Below are 14,603 nucleotides of genomic sequence, written 5' to 3' on the forward strand. Positions count from 1 at the left end.
AACCTACACTTTATCGTATTTTAATTCGTTACGTACACTTTTCACTACTTTCTCTCTTATCATAATTTATCGTTTTGTTCGAATCCTAGACATATACAGAAACCCTGCTTCATTCAGGCAGAAGAGATTGCATCCTGTTAGCTGGGCAAATGATTTGCAAGACAGCCATGGAAGATGACTATCCGACGCCTGACAACCCTGTCGCTGGTCCTCGTATAAAGTGTGCTGAAGCCACAGAACTTGTGTTAGGTGCAGCTAAAGAGTACTTCAACTCCTCTGCAGATTTTTCAGATAAGGCCATGGACTTGACCAGGGAATGTTTAAATCTCATGGAGGATCGACAACCTGCCCTGCAAGAAGAGTTTAATTTGATTGCTGCTTTAGCATTGCTGGATAATTTTGGAATCTCAATTCTTCCCCTGCAAGGTGCGTGTAGCCAGTGCGTGCTCTGGCAATTTTACGAGCTATTGATATTAACAATTTATTCAGTACGTTTTTGAAGCTGTATTTGAGCTGATATAAGTGGAGAAAGTTAAAAAGGCGGCTAGTTGCACGCATGAGTCATAAAGAGTTGTAAAACCAGAGTAGCCGCAGTTTTGTTGGTGTCCTGGACAGTGCAGCTGCCAAGCAAGCTAATAATCCACAACACGATAAAATAGCTAACCAAAAGTTGTTTTCGCAACACTGATAGTAACACCCACTGCATTTGGCAGTCAATTAAAAGTTGCTCTTTTACTTGCTGGTACTTCTCTAGGGCTACGGCAACCGTTGTAATGTTCAAATTCCTATACACAACGGTAGCTGTTAGCGGTGTGGCAGGTGTCAGCCTTTTGTTTGCTTGCATTACAGTTCGTTTGTGCGAAGACAAACTTGGTTTAATCATGCAAGTTCTGGACTCCTCTTCTACAGCTTATAAGAAAAAGCAAAAGGTAAGTCGTAACTTATTACACTGAGCGACAATCATATTTTTGTCCAGAAGTCACAGGAAGCTTTTGTTGATTCAGCACTTCTGGAAGAAATGTACTATTTAAGACTGGCTGGAAATAGTGGCTGATAGACTGGAAGATCAATGTGAAGATTGGTGTTTGAATGTCTATACTTTTGGTTTAACTGACCCAAGTTGGTTAACGGCAACCGTTCAAGCTTCACAAAATGCTATATCTCATCCAACAATATGTTAGAATCACTGATGAAGTTTTCCCTCAACCAAACGAAAGCTCTGCTCAAAGTGTAAATCTCATATATTGGATATAGATGTTTAGATAAGTGTTTACAAGACTATGTTATAATCTAGTGTGTCAGGTAGTGTGATTATCAATTGGCTAGTGCTAATACGGTTGTGGCTGCGGTTTTCCTAGATCCTTTTATTTGGCGCGCTGTGTCTCGCATTGATATAAAAGTCATTTCAGGGGTATGTAAACATCAAGAAATCGTTCGCTTATATTTTTCTGTCTTTTTTTTCCACCAGATCCTTCACCTTGCCAGCCTTTTGCAGATCTCGGGTTCTGATGAAAGCGCCAGACTTGGTCGTGTGCTTATGTTGGTTGCTGAAGCCGCAATAGAGGCACGTGACTACACATTTGCATATGAAACGTGCAAGGGACTGATATCTCAGGAATATGTTCCAGCATGGACTATTTGCAGGTAAACAATTACCCGTGTCTTTTGTGTGAGGGGTGCAAGAACATCTGTTCTGGTTAATTTGTAACCTATGATTATGCCTTTTCTTGTTAGGGTTCTTGGAGAATGTGAAGATTTCAAAGACTTGAAGGCAAGGTAGGTTTTTAGTGCCAGGTTGGAAGAGTAGGGAAGATTGTCTGTGGTTATCAAGTGTCACTACAATTAAGGATGACGGTCGAAATGATCTTTCTCCTTTCGTTCTTCTTTCGGCAAGGGAATGTGTTGACTGTACAAAGGACTGCATCCTTTGGTGCTGCTCAATTCTGTTGCCTATTGTAACTTCTGACTTGTAAATTTTTTTGAGTGGGGTATGGTCTTTCTGAAATCGCCTGAAGTCTTGTTTCTGTGTAATTATTGTTTCTGAAGCTTGCTAGTTGGAAAACAGTGCTCTTGAATTGATGTCAGAGGGAGTCTTGGGTTGCAGTATACATTTATTTCAATAGCAGTCATACGCTGTAATCAACTATTATCACATCATATTCCACTTTAGCAATTATGCCAGTGCCCCTCAACATTGCATTACACAGGGGAACCCTTACAGACACACGCGTAATACAGACACCTGTATATAACGGACACTTCTTTTGTCCCGATACTGAAAAATCTCATGTATTTTCTCTAAAAAGAACCCGCTTAATACGGACACCCGGATAACACAGACACTATGGCATGACGTCCCCTTGGCGTCCGTATTGACCAGGTTCCACTGTAGTTATAATACACGTACTCTGTTTTATGCTTTCATGATTTAGTTGAAAGTAATGTGTTGGCCTGCCTTGTATTAGGTTTCTGTCCATTAATGGAGCTCTAAAAGTAACGTTTCTTTAATCTCTTTTTCGAAGACAATCTCTTCTGGCATTTTCACTGACTCATTGCACGCCAGATGAGCTGGAGCTTCTTCTTAAAGCTAGAAGCCTGTTAGAGACAAAGGTAAACGACACTTACCATATTTTATCTTTCCCTACTTGTTTGTCCATTTAAAAAATATCCTTATTTGACAGTATTAAAAGTTGTCTCTTCTCCAATACGAGAAGAAACTGGGTCGAGTTAACTTTCGCGAAGAATTCTGGGATTGTTACTAGGAAGAGGAAAACAATTGACCAATAGCTGACTGACGCGTCTCTAGCAACGATCACAAGAACAATAGACCATTTTACAGGTACGAGCTTGGTACCCTAGCCTCTGAGCGAACGTGAGGCTGAGGTTGACCTTGTTTTGATACAAACCTCCTTCCTTTTCTTATGAAAATATGCTAAAAAATACTAGCTAGCATAAGGACAACATGATTAACATTATAAAGAAGAAAGGGTTGTATCAAAACAAGGTGAACTCCAGCCTCGTTTCCACCTGCTTCTGTAAAATGGACTATTGTGGGACGCATTTCGGCTGCAGTTTTCTTCTCTTTTCAAAAGTGGCAAATTTCCTTACGTAGGAAGTGCACTCCAATTTTAAACAATCCTAACGAAAAAAAATCGCTGTTATTCACTTGCTTTTTTTTAATATTGTACAAATTACATACCTTAATTCCAATCTTTGGTTTACTTACTTTGTTGGCTGTTTTCAGTGAATTATTTTAAAACACTTAGTCAGATGGAGTGTGTTCTGTATTGCTTGTTAGATATTGTATCAGGAATTGAACCATCATATGCAGGCCACAGATCAGGTGAGAGGTATTTTTCATGTCTCACGGTCGCACTGTTCCATTCAGTTGTGTCTAGCTTCAAGAACTAATACCATATTTACTCGAAAAAGCATCGCGGTGCTTCTTAAATTATCGTTATCTATAATAACACCAAAGAAAATTTCTCATAGGAGCCCAAGAAAATAAATGTCAAAGCTCACAAATAACATCTTACACATGATATTTTAAAAAAAATAATCCATGTCTGTCCTTGCCATGCGTAGCAACAGACGACAGGAAACACTTTTAATTACTAAATATAGTCTTAAATAACAAAACAGGTGTTCAATTTGCGATACGTTTTAGCTTTCTAAAGAGCGTGACATGAAACAAGTATTGTTCTTTAGCACAGGGAGAGCTCTGTCATATTCTATTTTGTATTGATTGCTGTATAGGAAAGTGGAGATTCGTCTTCAGATCAGGGCCTTTTAACACATCCCAAGTCACTGTTATCAGCTGTTGGAGACAAGAAATTCTGGAAGAGCACAATGAAGTGGATCAGACCTCTTCATGATGAACAGGCCACAGAAAAAGACAGTGAGCTGATCACGCCAATCTCACAGATTGTAAATACGCACGGATTTCATCCATTCTACAGGTCACTGGTGGAAGAGAACATAACGAGATTGAAAGGGGTGGGTAGAGAATTGAAAATAGCAGCGTTTAGTAGAACGTTGTCTGTTAAAACAACCATCTCACAATATGCTGTATTTTGTGCGCATTTGATTGGTCCATCGTCAGTTCTAAGGCTCCGCTCTAAGGAAACTTAAAGGGAGCCCAGTGCTCTGAACCTGTGAAATCCTGGGTACCCTGCGTATGACCTGTATGGAAACCCAAAATTTTCTAGTCGCCCGAGAGTAAAAGTTTTATGCCGGGGGCCATCGGGCTTTGCGAGAGCACAGTCCTGAATTCGGCGGCTTGCAAGGTGCTTGCTCCTATAGGCGTCCTTTTAACACACTTATAGCTTTATAAAGAGCCCTTTGCATCTCACCCTTCCTCAGCTGGTCTTGATGTGGGGAGGGAAAACATTGTTGTGACCATTTAAATGCCGTGAAACATTTTCACTAGTAAGTGCTTTTAAATGCTACTCTACGATTTTTTTTTGGTCAATCTGAAGTGACAGCTGGAATTGAGTAGTTCATAGTTGTCTTATAACAGTTGCGTCGTGGAAAATAAATGTAATAAACGTTTACAGGAATAGTATGTTGATACTTTGTCTTTACTGGTGTTCAGGATAGATTACCGTATGAACAGCACATTGCTAGAGAGATGGCCAACAAACCACTGTTATTCAGCCGCTGTTTGTTAAGGACGCAAAAACTGTCAGAGAGCAGGTCTGAAGGTGCAATAACTGAACCAACAAGCGAAGGTATAATTGAGAAGTTCTGAGTGTAACAAGAAACTCATAAGTTTCTGGTGTAACTGAACACTGATGATGCCAGAGATGTATCTTTTTTACACTTGTGCAACTGTGTGTCATGGAGTATGTTTACCTCTGGGTACGCAAGTAGGGATTTCTAAGAACTCTAAGCATTCGCATTCCTGGCTTCTTTTTTGGTTATTACGGTCTTTGATGGATTTTTGCCGAATCCTCGTGGAGTTGAGCAGGGAAAATAGGGGCGCTTTCCATTCAACCAGACCGTTCGAAAATGTGGAAACAGCGGCAAATAGCACAGAAATTTACCGGAAAAGTTTCCAGAAATTCTGGAAACTGTTGAATTTCCGAAATGCGAACCATTCAACCGAAAATTCTAGAAATTCCGGGAGATAAGTTGAATGGAAAGAAAACTTCCGGAAAAGAATTTCGACAGTTTGGATATACCTCGCTAGGTTGTCCTCATTTTGGAAATTTTTGAAAATGCTGTTCCATTCGCTACTGGAAGTTGTCAAAAATTCAGACCGGAAGTTTTGGTTGAATGGAGTCATGGTTTCTCCACTTAGTAACACCGGTGTGACCGGTGTGACCGGTGCTATTAGGTGGGGGTGTCCATCCCAGGTAAAGTTACCATGGTTACCACTGCATTAAGTTCTGCTTCCTTTGATTTTGTTGTTGGTATATCCTGTTGCTCATTTCCAGCACCTGCCCTCCATATCCCCCCTGTCTATTACATAACATAGACATCATCCTCATAACTTCTTCATGTAATCACCGTGATGTTTGCTTATTTTTTACAGTGATAATCCAGTTGGCAGAGTCGATGTTGAAGGAAGACACTACCCTTGGGATAGCTTACCTTCTTGCACTTCATGAGGTTTGTATTGGATCCCTGGGATGGGAAAACAAACCTTGCTAGTTACCTTAACGTGTAGAGAATAGAAATAAAAACACAACAAAATGGACGAGACGTAAAATATTGGAATTTAACATGAATGATGCAATTATATTACCAATACTACAATTGTGCTCCTTGGAACGGTAATGCAGTAGTCATAGCCTGTAATTGTAGGATGCCAACATGAAGCAGTGCTATGTCTTTTTACAGATTCCTTGCAGTTCCTCCCCTCCACCCTATGCAATGTTGTAACATACGGGATAAATCCGGTTGTCACATGGGTTCGAATTTGTATGTGGGGTGTGTGTGTGTGTGTGTGTGTGTGTGTGGGGGGGGGGGGGGGGGGGATGGGGCATCTGCTTCTAAAAAATAGTGCCATAAACGCAAATTTATCACAAGAATTTCAATTTCATCCATGATTGACTTGTAGGTGCAAATATCAAAAGATTTTTAAAGGATATTTTTGTAGTATGTTGTTAATCGGAGAAGACACGAAAAATATTGGTCGGGGTGCCCCGTGTGCTTGTTAATTTGTATAACACAAACTTCATCTTTTTCTGTTTTGTTTTTGTTTTTGTCTTTTCAGGCTAACAAGGTTGATGAATTCTTGAGCAGTTTAGGTAGCAGTTATCTGTGTCTTCACATGGCAGCCTACTGCTTTGCAGTGAATGCTTACAACAACATTCAGCCTTCAATGCAGACTCGGCAAGCAGATGTCTATTATCACTTGCCATCAGACCTCATTGATCACGTGATGCATCATATTGCTGCTGACGCCCATGGTAACTGGCCCAAGGAATCTCAGGACTTTGTCAACTTCCTGGTGCAGTATCACAATCGTATGGCTGACTTTGCACAAGGACAACTGCTACAGAGCTTGGGAAAGGGTATGTAAAAGTTGGGTACTACCTACTAAATAATGCCCTGACAGTTTGAAGAATGTTATGGTTGTTTTCCAAACAAACTCTTTGTGACTGTCTTTTGATACTGATTAAATTATCGTTATTGGATGAGGCTTTTTTTACATCTTCCTTCTTCTGTGATGAAGACATGTGGTTGTATTCCTTACGTGTCTGTTTTTAAAGGGGTGTAACTTCTGCTAATCCTGGCAATTTTATTGAACCTTTACATACTGGGCCCGGTTGTTCAAAAGCGTATACACTGGAAAACGTAATTGGTTTCCCTAAAACGTATTCGCTGGATAGTGATTTATCTGGTGGAGAGCTTTATCCACTGTTTGAACAATCGGTGTCTAGTATTTTGTTGTATCCTAAATCAAAGACGTTTTAATTGCAGGAGTTGATATCGGCCGTTTTGCCCAGGATCCAGAGTATAAGCGAGAGACTATTCTTGGTTTAGCAATGTACGGTAAATCCCTCATGTCGTTAGTGTTTAATCTTGAAGCAAACTTAGGCCTTTTCCTGGCAACAACAACCATTTGTTTGCCAAGTTAAGAAAGTTTACAATAATAGAATTAATTAACTGGATCAGGCAAAAAACATTATTCAGAATAGCAAAACTTAAGCGAGCAATAATCACCTTGCATTCCCTAGGGCTGTAACTCACGAAAGATAAAGAGGGAGAAAACAAGAAAAACCCCTTCTCATCTCACTGTGTACCTAAGGAAGGCATCGTATGTCTTAAGACTTTGCCCATAAGTTGTTTCTGTATCCTTACTTGCGGTTAAAGGTTTTTGAAACCAAAGGAATGTAAGGTCAGTCCTCTCTGAACACACTTCACTCTGAGGAAAGGTCGGCTTCATGGGATTGAGGTCCCTATATTGCTAAGCACGAAGCTGTGAGAGGAGAAAGGCATCAGTCAGTAACTGGCCTCAGTCTTACAGTACTGATCTACATTAGATAACTTACAGTGATTTATACCGTCACCTGGGAAGTTCAGTTGCTTGGGTACTTGATTATGAAGCGGTTCGCCCGGTTTCGATTCCTGTTTCGAGAAGCACTCAGAGTCTTAAAATAAATGAGAAGAAAGTGATTCCATTGATCTCACATCTCCAGGCGGTTAGGCAATCTGGTTTTCTCAATTAAGAACGAAAAACTGCAGGATCCATCTCACAGAACTCTTAACCTGTAACGAAATCAGTCTTTGTTGTTCGCGGTACGACCTCTACTGTGTTTATATACCTCGTTTCACAGTTCTCATTTGTGGGCATTGTGATCCATTCTAATTTTAATCAACGTTCCAAAGTCTTACAGTGTTATCTCTGAAAAAACCCCTAAGTGGAGTGGGTAATACGATATTTTACATTGTGCCATTTAAGGCCTCTTTGTAGAACATAGGAAACTAATTTAGTTTACATGAGATACTAGAATACTTTCTTTTACCTAGTTTTATCAAGCAAAATCAACTTGAGTTTGTAGAAGGATTACTTTTTTCAGAGATTTAATAATCATAATAATGGGTTTCCTCTTAGAGTTGTAACCCAAAGGTAGTGCTTGGAAGAAGAACATATTGCCTCATTTTCGCAGATCTTTATGATCTTTTGTATTTTTTTTTTCTTCCTTTGCTCTTTTATTTTGTTTTGTTTTGTTTTGTTTTGTTTTTTTCTTTTTGTCATTTCGCTTTTTTTAGCCTAGAACTATGATTAGTACGACTATCTAATATACTTATTTTAAGATTTACTGTAGCTCTGCCATTGATTTTCCCGTGTGTAATTATGATAATATTTTGTTCTAATTATCTAACTGAGGGAGCCCATTCCTTATAAGCCTGGTGGCTTCTCTTGGGCTTCCTCGCCATGAGAGTTAAGGTAATTAGATTTTATTTGATTTGTATAATTTTTGGCAAATAAAACAACAACAACAACAACAACCGGAGCTTTCTTGACAGGGCCCTTGAGGAAGAGGTTTTCGACACAGCAATGTCCTTGGCAGAGCGATATGATGTTTCAAAATGGGAAATGATGATGACCCATCTGGAGTGTCTTTTCTCAGATAGCAAGTAAGCCTTAACTTAGACCATTCATTTTCTTAGAAAAGATTAAATCTTGCAAGTTCTTAAGCGTAGATATTGCATTATTCTTCACGGAATCAACCACCATCGCAAATATGTTTTAGTTTAGGGGTTTAGGAAGTTGGAGGGTTTAAGAATTTTCCTTCTGGATTTAAATTTCCTTTCAGTCTCTCGACAAAAGAGATTCAAGAAAGAGTCAACAAAGTGAGCGCCATGAGCACGCTCCTACAGGATCCATGCAAAGTAAGTCAGAATGTTAACTTTTTGTAATAAACTGACTGGTTATTGTGGAATAATGTTTTTTGGGGTTTAAATATAATTTTGTTTTTCATACATCCCGTCCCTTTCACATGTCAGTTAAGACCCGCGAGGTTTTCTACTGGGATCGCTCCTTCTACCTACGTGATTATTTTAAACCTGTAATACTTTCCCCAAACTGTTTTGAGGCATAAAACGAAAGCTGAGTTTTCATTGCACTCCTTTTCAACCGACTTTTTTGTCTATTCTCTGTCTCTCCTTCTTCGGTTTTGAGATTCGCGACGTTCAAATGGGTTATACATCTATCAACATTGCACAGGGTGTAACGTGTTAAGTGTTTCAACACATTTGATCACTATTTTAGCTGTACAGAATGAGGGGATATTTTCTAATGACCATTGCATTTTCTAATATAAACTAACCTGGGGCTGTGCTTCATTTACTACTAGGCCCCAGTTGTTCAAAAGTTGGATAGCGCTATCCACTGGATAAATCACTATCCAACGGATACGTGTGAGGGAGACCAATTGTGCTATCCACTGGATAGAGATTTATCCGGTGGATAGCATTATCCACCTTTTGAACAACTGGAGCCAGGTCTGCAAAACTTGTCAAATCAAGTGCATGTGAACTTCCTGATAATGTTTTATAGGTAGCGGAAAGAATGACTGAGAACATGTACATAACCATTGACGGCACGAAACACGCAAGATTGATTTATTACTACATGTTACTGGAGCAGTGTGAAGAAAAGGATCAAAGCTTGAAGGTACAAGTGGTATTCAGACTAATGTAGATCTTATTTGGAACTGACCACAGACTGGTTAGGAGAGGAGCGTCATGTTCTTAATGAATACGCTTGATTGTAGTGGTTTAAAGGGGTTAGGTTACACCATTTGCTTTATTTTTTAAATCTAAATCGTGTCCTTTCCTCAATAGAATGTTTTGAAAAAATTCCTACTTTGGGTATTTATGACTATTATTAGGCATTGAAACTGTTCTCCCAGATCAATTTTGATATATTCTTCATAACTCAACAAGAGCATGTTATGGATTGGTAAAGGCTTAGTAGAGCCCAGAATTGCCCTAACACATCAATATCCTGGTGACATAGCTCTTTCAAGTCGTTTCTGAACTTTACAAATCAGTGTGATTCATTTCTTTACTTTTCCCACCTGTGTGATTCTAGGAAAAACTAGATGCCCAAACACACCTCAGAATACTGAAGAAAATAAAGTCAGCTGCACCTGGTGAGGTTTTTAAAAGAATTTGGTTGATTCAAGAGCCATTATGGCTCTTGGTTGTTTGCGTTTTCTAGCAGTAAGACCCTGGAAATTCCTAGAATGTATTTGGAAGATTGCCTTTAGTGGGAATTTCCATGTTTTTAGTTCTCCAGGAAAAAAGGAATTTTGTCTTAGAGCAGGGCATCTGTATTGTCTCAACCCGTTTTCAAGGTTCTTTAATACAACAACAACAACAGCAACTTATTATAATTTGTGCCCAACGATTTTACAATTGATTACAACGTATTAATGATAACAAGAAAGAGTACAGGCTGGCTGAAATAACCGTAGGAGACTAGAAAGATACCTAGGATACCGGTACATAAAAAAGGGTCAGGTACACCGCACATAAACACACACACACATGAAAAAGAGAACGGTAAATGGCGGAAGACCAGGGCCCAGTTGCTCGAAGCATGGTTAGCGTTAACCAGCGTTTAATACCTTGACAACGTATTGGTTTTGATACTGCTTAACCAATGGTTAAAGCTAACCATGCTTTGAGCAACTCAGCCCTAACAAACAAATATGGTGTTGTTCATAACATAAAATTTGGCGATTAATTATTTCTAATCAGGTCGTTTCTTGGCTAAATTGTTAGTTTGTTCCTCATTATTCTCAGTCGATGGTAGAGGGATACCACGAATTTCTAGGGAGTCCGTTCTAGTATGTTGCTCCTGGCCCCGGTTGCTCAAACGTTGGATAGCAATATTTACCGGCTAAATCACTATCCATCAGATAATTATTAGGAAAAACACTAATTGCGAAATGTATCCAGTGGATAACGTTATCCACCCTTTGAACAACTGGAGCCTTATCATTTAGTTACCTTTTAAGCAGTTTCTGGTCCTTGCCTGTACTCAGTAACTGGGCTTTTGGGCTAGTATTATCTTACAGCTAAACAACTAAAGAAAATTCGACACATCAATGGGCATGTCCGCCATTTTCCCTGACCGCCAACCCCATCTATAATAATGAGCATTTGACTTTCGCTCCCGGCAAGACGTCTCGCGAGACGCAAAGGGGGACCTCGTCAAGTCTAGAAGTCTCTAGTTTCTTCATTGAAAAAACTACACACGCTTGTTATTAGCTTACACGAATAGCAATTAAGTCATTACTTACTTCTGGTTTACCATTTGGGACAAAATTCTTGCGGAAGTAGAGTGAAGGTTTTGGAACTCACTACTGGATGTCGCAGTTTTTAGCGCAAGTTTTGAATTGTTGCAAGAAAGAAAATGTGGACCTCGCCAATGCTCGAATATTCCAATTTCCTTATAGTTTGGCACAGGTGCGTTTGAGGCCTATTCAAATAGCAAGTCATTATTTATATCCGGGTTACCACGAGGAGACATTGTTGGCTATTAAAACTTTCAAGTTCTGAGAATCGTTGCGGAAGTAGAGAATGAAGTTCTAGGAACTCGCTAATGAAGGACCGATACTGGTTTTTAAATCCGTCGATACAGGTAGTTACTCTTACGGTAATGCATATGATCTCGATACTATGACGTCATCATTCAAAATAAAGGTTATATCAAGTCCGCGTCGTTTTGGTTTTCGACAGTCACCCGGTAGTATTGTTAATCTACTGAGTATCGAAACAGTCGATGTGTTTTGAAAATATCGATATTTCAGACGAGCGAAAATATCAGTGGCGTTGATTTTCGGCCTAAAGAAATCTCGCAAAACCACCAGGCTGTCACGTTTCTTTAACGTTGTTGCTGTTATTAACAAAATGGCTTTCGAGGACGTGAACGACTACAGTCTAGTTGATGATGGATATCTGAATTATGGGGACGCTGATGATGTCCATCATCGCGACGGCGACAATGTGTATTATGGAGACGACGGCGATGTGCAGTATGGCGACGATGACAATGGGTATTATGGATACGATGACGATGTGTATTACAATTATGGAGAAGATGGCGATGTGCATGATGACGACGATAACGATGTTTATTATAGAGACGATGAAGATGTGTATTATGAAGAAAATAGCGATGTGCGTTGTGGCGACGTTGAAAATGGGTATTATGGATACGATGACGATCTCCATCGTAACTATGAAGAACAGGACTATGTGTATAATGGAGACGATGACAACGTGCACTATGTAGACCATGGCAATATGTATCTTGGAGGTGATAAAGATGTGCATTATCGATACGACGACGATGTTTATTCTGGAGAAAATGACGATATGTATTATGGAAACGATGACTAAAGCTATTTCCACACGAGTCTGTGTTAGTCTGTAAACTCGTACAAACTCTTGCGTTTATGGCTTCCATCCTCACATGAAGGACGTACAATCATGGACAAAAGTCCGTCGGACAGTAATGCAATATTCATATTTTTCTGTAATTTCTGGGTTCGCTCAAAAAACAGTGCATCCTTTTCGAAATTTTCTTGCAGTTCTCCCTCCCCCCACCGTATACAAAGTTGAAACTCCGAGAAAGTTCTGGATACGCGCGTCCAACATTGTTTGTGGGGTGAGGGGAGGGGTTGGGCCTGTGTGAATTGGTATCATCATCATCATCATCATCATCATCAACTGTGTGAACGCCCCAGAAATGCAAAAGTGTCCCAAGACTTTTGTCCAGGATTGTAGTTATAAATAACAGAACTAGAATATTAAAGTGAAGGAAGGAGATTGATAGCTCAAAGTTAATCAATTACAGTTTATTTCGTTACTGATTGTCAATTAACAAAAGGACATATATTAAGCGTGTTAAGAGTAGGGACCTTTGTAACTAAATTTAACAGTCCAATCATCGGAGCTCAAACAAAATCGAAACTCAAGATGACGCTGACACACTCAAAACCTTAAATCTGAACGCCAGATACAACTGAGATGATCTTGGCGCAGTGAGAGAAAAGCCAGTCAATTAAGGGTGGCCAATTAATGTATTTTAAAACTTCCAGAGAAAGGAAAACATATGACTGCTTAAGAGTTGCCAGTGCCGTTCAATACAGGTACTTAAGATAGTGTTAAAATGGGCAAACAATTCGGAATTTGAGAACCAACCGCTCTAATTTACATTTACATTATTTACTCAGTTAAGGTTTTCCAACCTTCTAAGAGTACCAAACGTTTTAGTGCTGTAAAAGAAATTGTTTAGTTGACGCTAGTGCAGGTGTACTCATAAAAGCCTGAAAATTCATGACATTTATTATGGTCCAAGTGCAGGCTTAAAATCTCTATAATTCCTGTTGGTAAAGTCTTACAAAATTTTATTGATGTCAAATAAGAAATATTTTCACGTACATATTTTATAAAGCACCCTTGCGATCTTGTTTTATTCGAAGGGCCGGGGACAGAGTATAATGAGGTGAAATACTTTTTGCTCCTAATATCTAGGTGTAGTAACTGTTCTTTAGTACGGTGCCTAAAATGTGTGCAATTGGTTTTGTCTCCATAAAATACTGTACCAATTACAGTTTAGTTCAGTTTATTGTTTTGCCATAAGGATGTACAAAGAACAAGAAAATCTAAATATTTAAAAAGCTAATGGCAAGGAAGCCCAAGGGAAGCCACCGACCTTATAAGGAATGGGCTCCCTCAGTTAAATTATTACAACAAAATATTAACAGAATTATAGATGCAATAATCAATGGCAGAGCTATAGTTAATCTTAAAGTATATTAGATAGTCGTATTAATCATAGTTAGGCTAAAAAAAAGCGAAAGGAAAAAAACTGAGAAAAAAAATGAAAATGACAAGCAAAGGGTAATGAAAAATAAGTAAATATTTATGATAAGAGGAATTCTTTCAGCTTACAGCAAAAGGAAGCGGTACTTGTTGCATTTCGAATTTCAAAACTAAGAGAGTTAAAGAATTTAGGACCTTGGAAACTGATAAAGAACTTTCCTATATTAGTCCTGCATTGTGATAAATGAAAAAGCTCCAAACTCCTAGTACCATAAGAATGCACCTGGCGTGTCGCAAGAAACATATTATTGAAGCTATCAGGAAGTAAGCCGGATTTGTATTGATACATAAATTTTCATATATTTGAAGTTTGTAGATCCTCTCAAGATTCAGAATTCCTAACTTTTTAAATAAAGGGTCAGTGTAAGCATCAAAAGTACTCCTCGACATTATTCTTACGACCCGTTTTTGAAGTGTCATTAATCTTCTGAGGTTTGATGGGTATAGGTCGATGCCCAGACGCTCACGCGGTAGAAGAAGTATGGAGGATAGATAAGGCTATAAAAAAGTGTCCTTAAGGAGGAATTGTTAAGGCAAAAACTTGATTTATAAATTACAGAACGTTTTGGGACGAGCCACCCACAATGTGAACACAGTTACTGAAGGGTATTGCCAAGGAAAACAACACAAAATAAGTCTTATGGCTGGGTGTATTCAAATGGGTTTGTATTTTGAGTGCTGTGTTATCCTGTCATCCTCCGTTGTCATATAGTTCGCATTTTGCGGAGTTAAAATGTTCCCTTCCA

General features: G+C 39.1%; 1 protein-coding gene across 1 annotated transcript in view; it reads left to right on the forward strand.

The window, feature by feature from the left end:
• The window catches only part of LOC140936228 (NBAS subunit of NRZ tethering complex-like), a 54,468-nt gene that overhangs the window by 31,548 nt on the left and 8,317 nt on the right, over nt 1–14,603 (forward strand). Inside the window, exons 39-53 of the mRNA XM_073385658.1 lie at nt 90–426; nt 850–929; nt 1,469–1,644; nt 1,735–1,776; nt 2,523–2,610; nt 3,299–3,343; nt 3,757–3,996; nt 4,595–4,730; nt 5,537–5,613; nt 6,221–6,521; nt 6,931–6,997; nt 8,482–8,592; nt 8,772–8,847; nt 9,515–9,631; nt 10,052–10,112. Of these exons, the coding sequence (XP_073241759.1) occupies nt 90–426; nt 850–929; nt 1,469–1,644; nt 1,735–1,776; nt 2,523–2,610; nt 3,299–3,343; nt 3,757–3,996; nt 4,595–4,730; nt 5,537–5,613; nt 6,221–6,521; nt 6,931–6,997; nt 8,482–8,592; nt 8,772–8,847; nt 9,515–9,631; nt 10,052–10,112 (1,954 nt within the window). The remainder of the gene's footprint in view (nt 1–89; nt 427–849; nt 930–1,468; nt 1,645–1,734; nt 1,777–2,522; nt 2,611–3,298; nt 3,344–3,756; nt 3,997–4,594; nt 4,731–5,536; nt 5,614–6,220; nt 6,522–6,930; nt 6,998–8,481; nt 8,593–8,771; nt 8,848–9,514; nt 9,632–10,051; nt 10,113–14,603) is intronic.

The sequence above is a fragment of the Porites lutea genome, chromosome 5 (genome assembly GCF_958299795.1).
Source record: "Porites lutea chromosome 5, jaPorLute2.1, whole genome shotgun sequence".
Taxonomy (NCBI): domain Eukaryota; kingdom Metazoa; phylum Cnidaria; class Anthozoa; order Scleractinia; family Poritidae; genus Porites; species Porites lutea.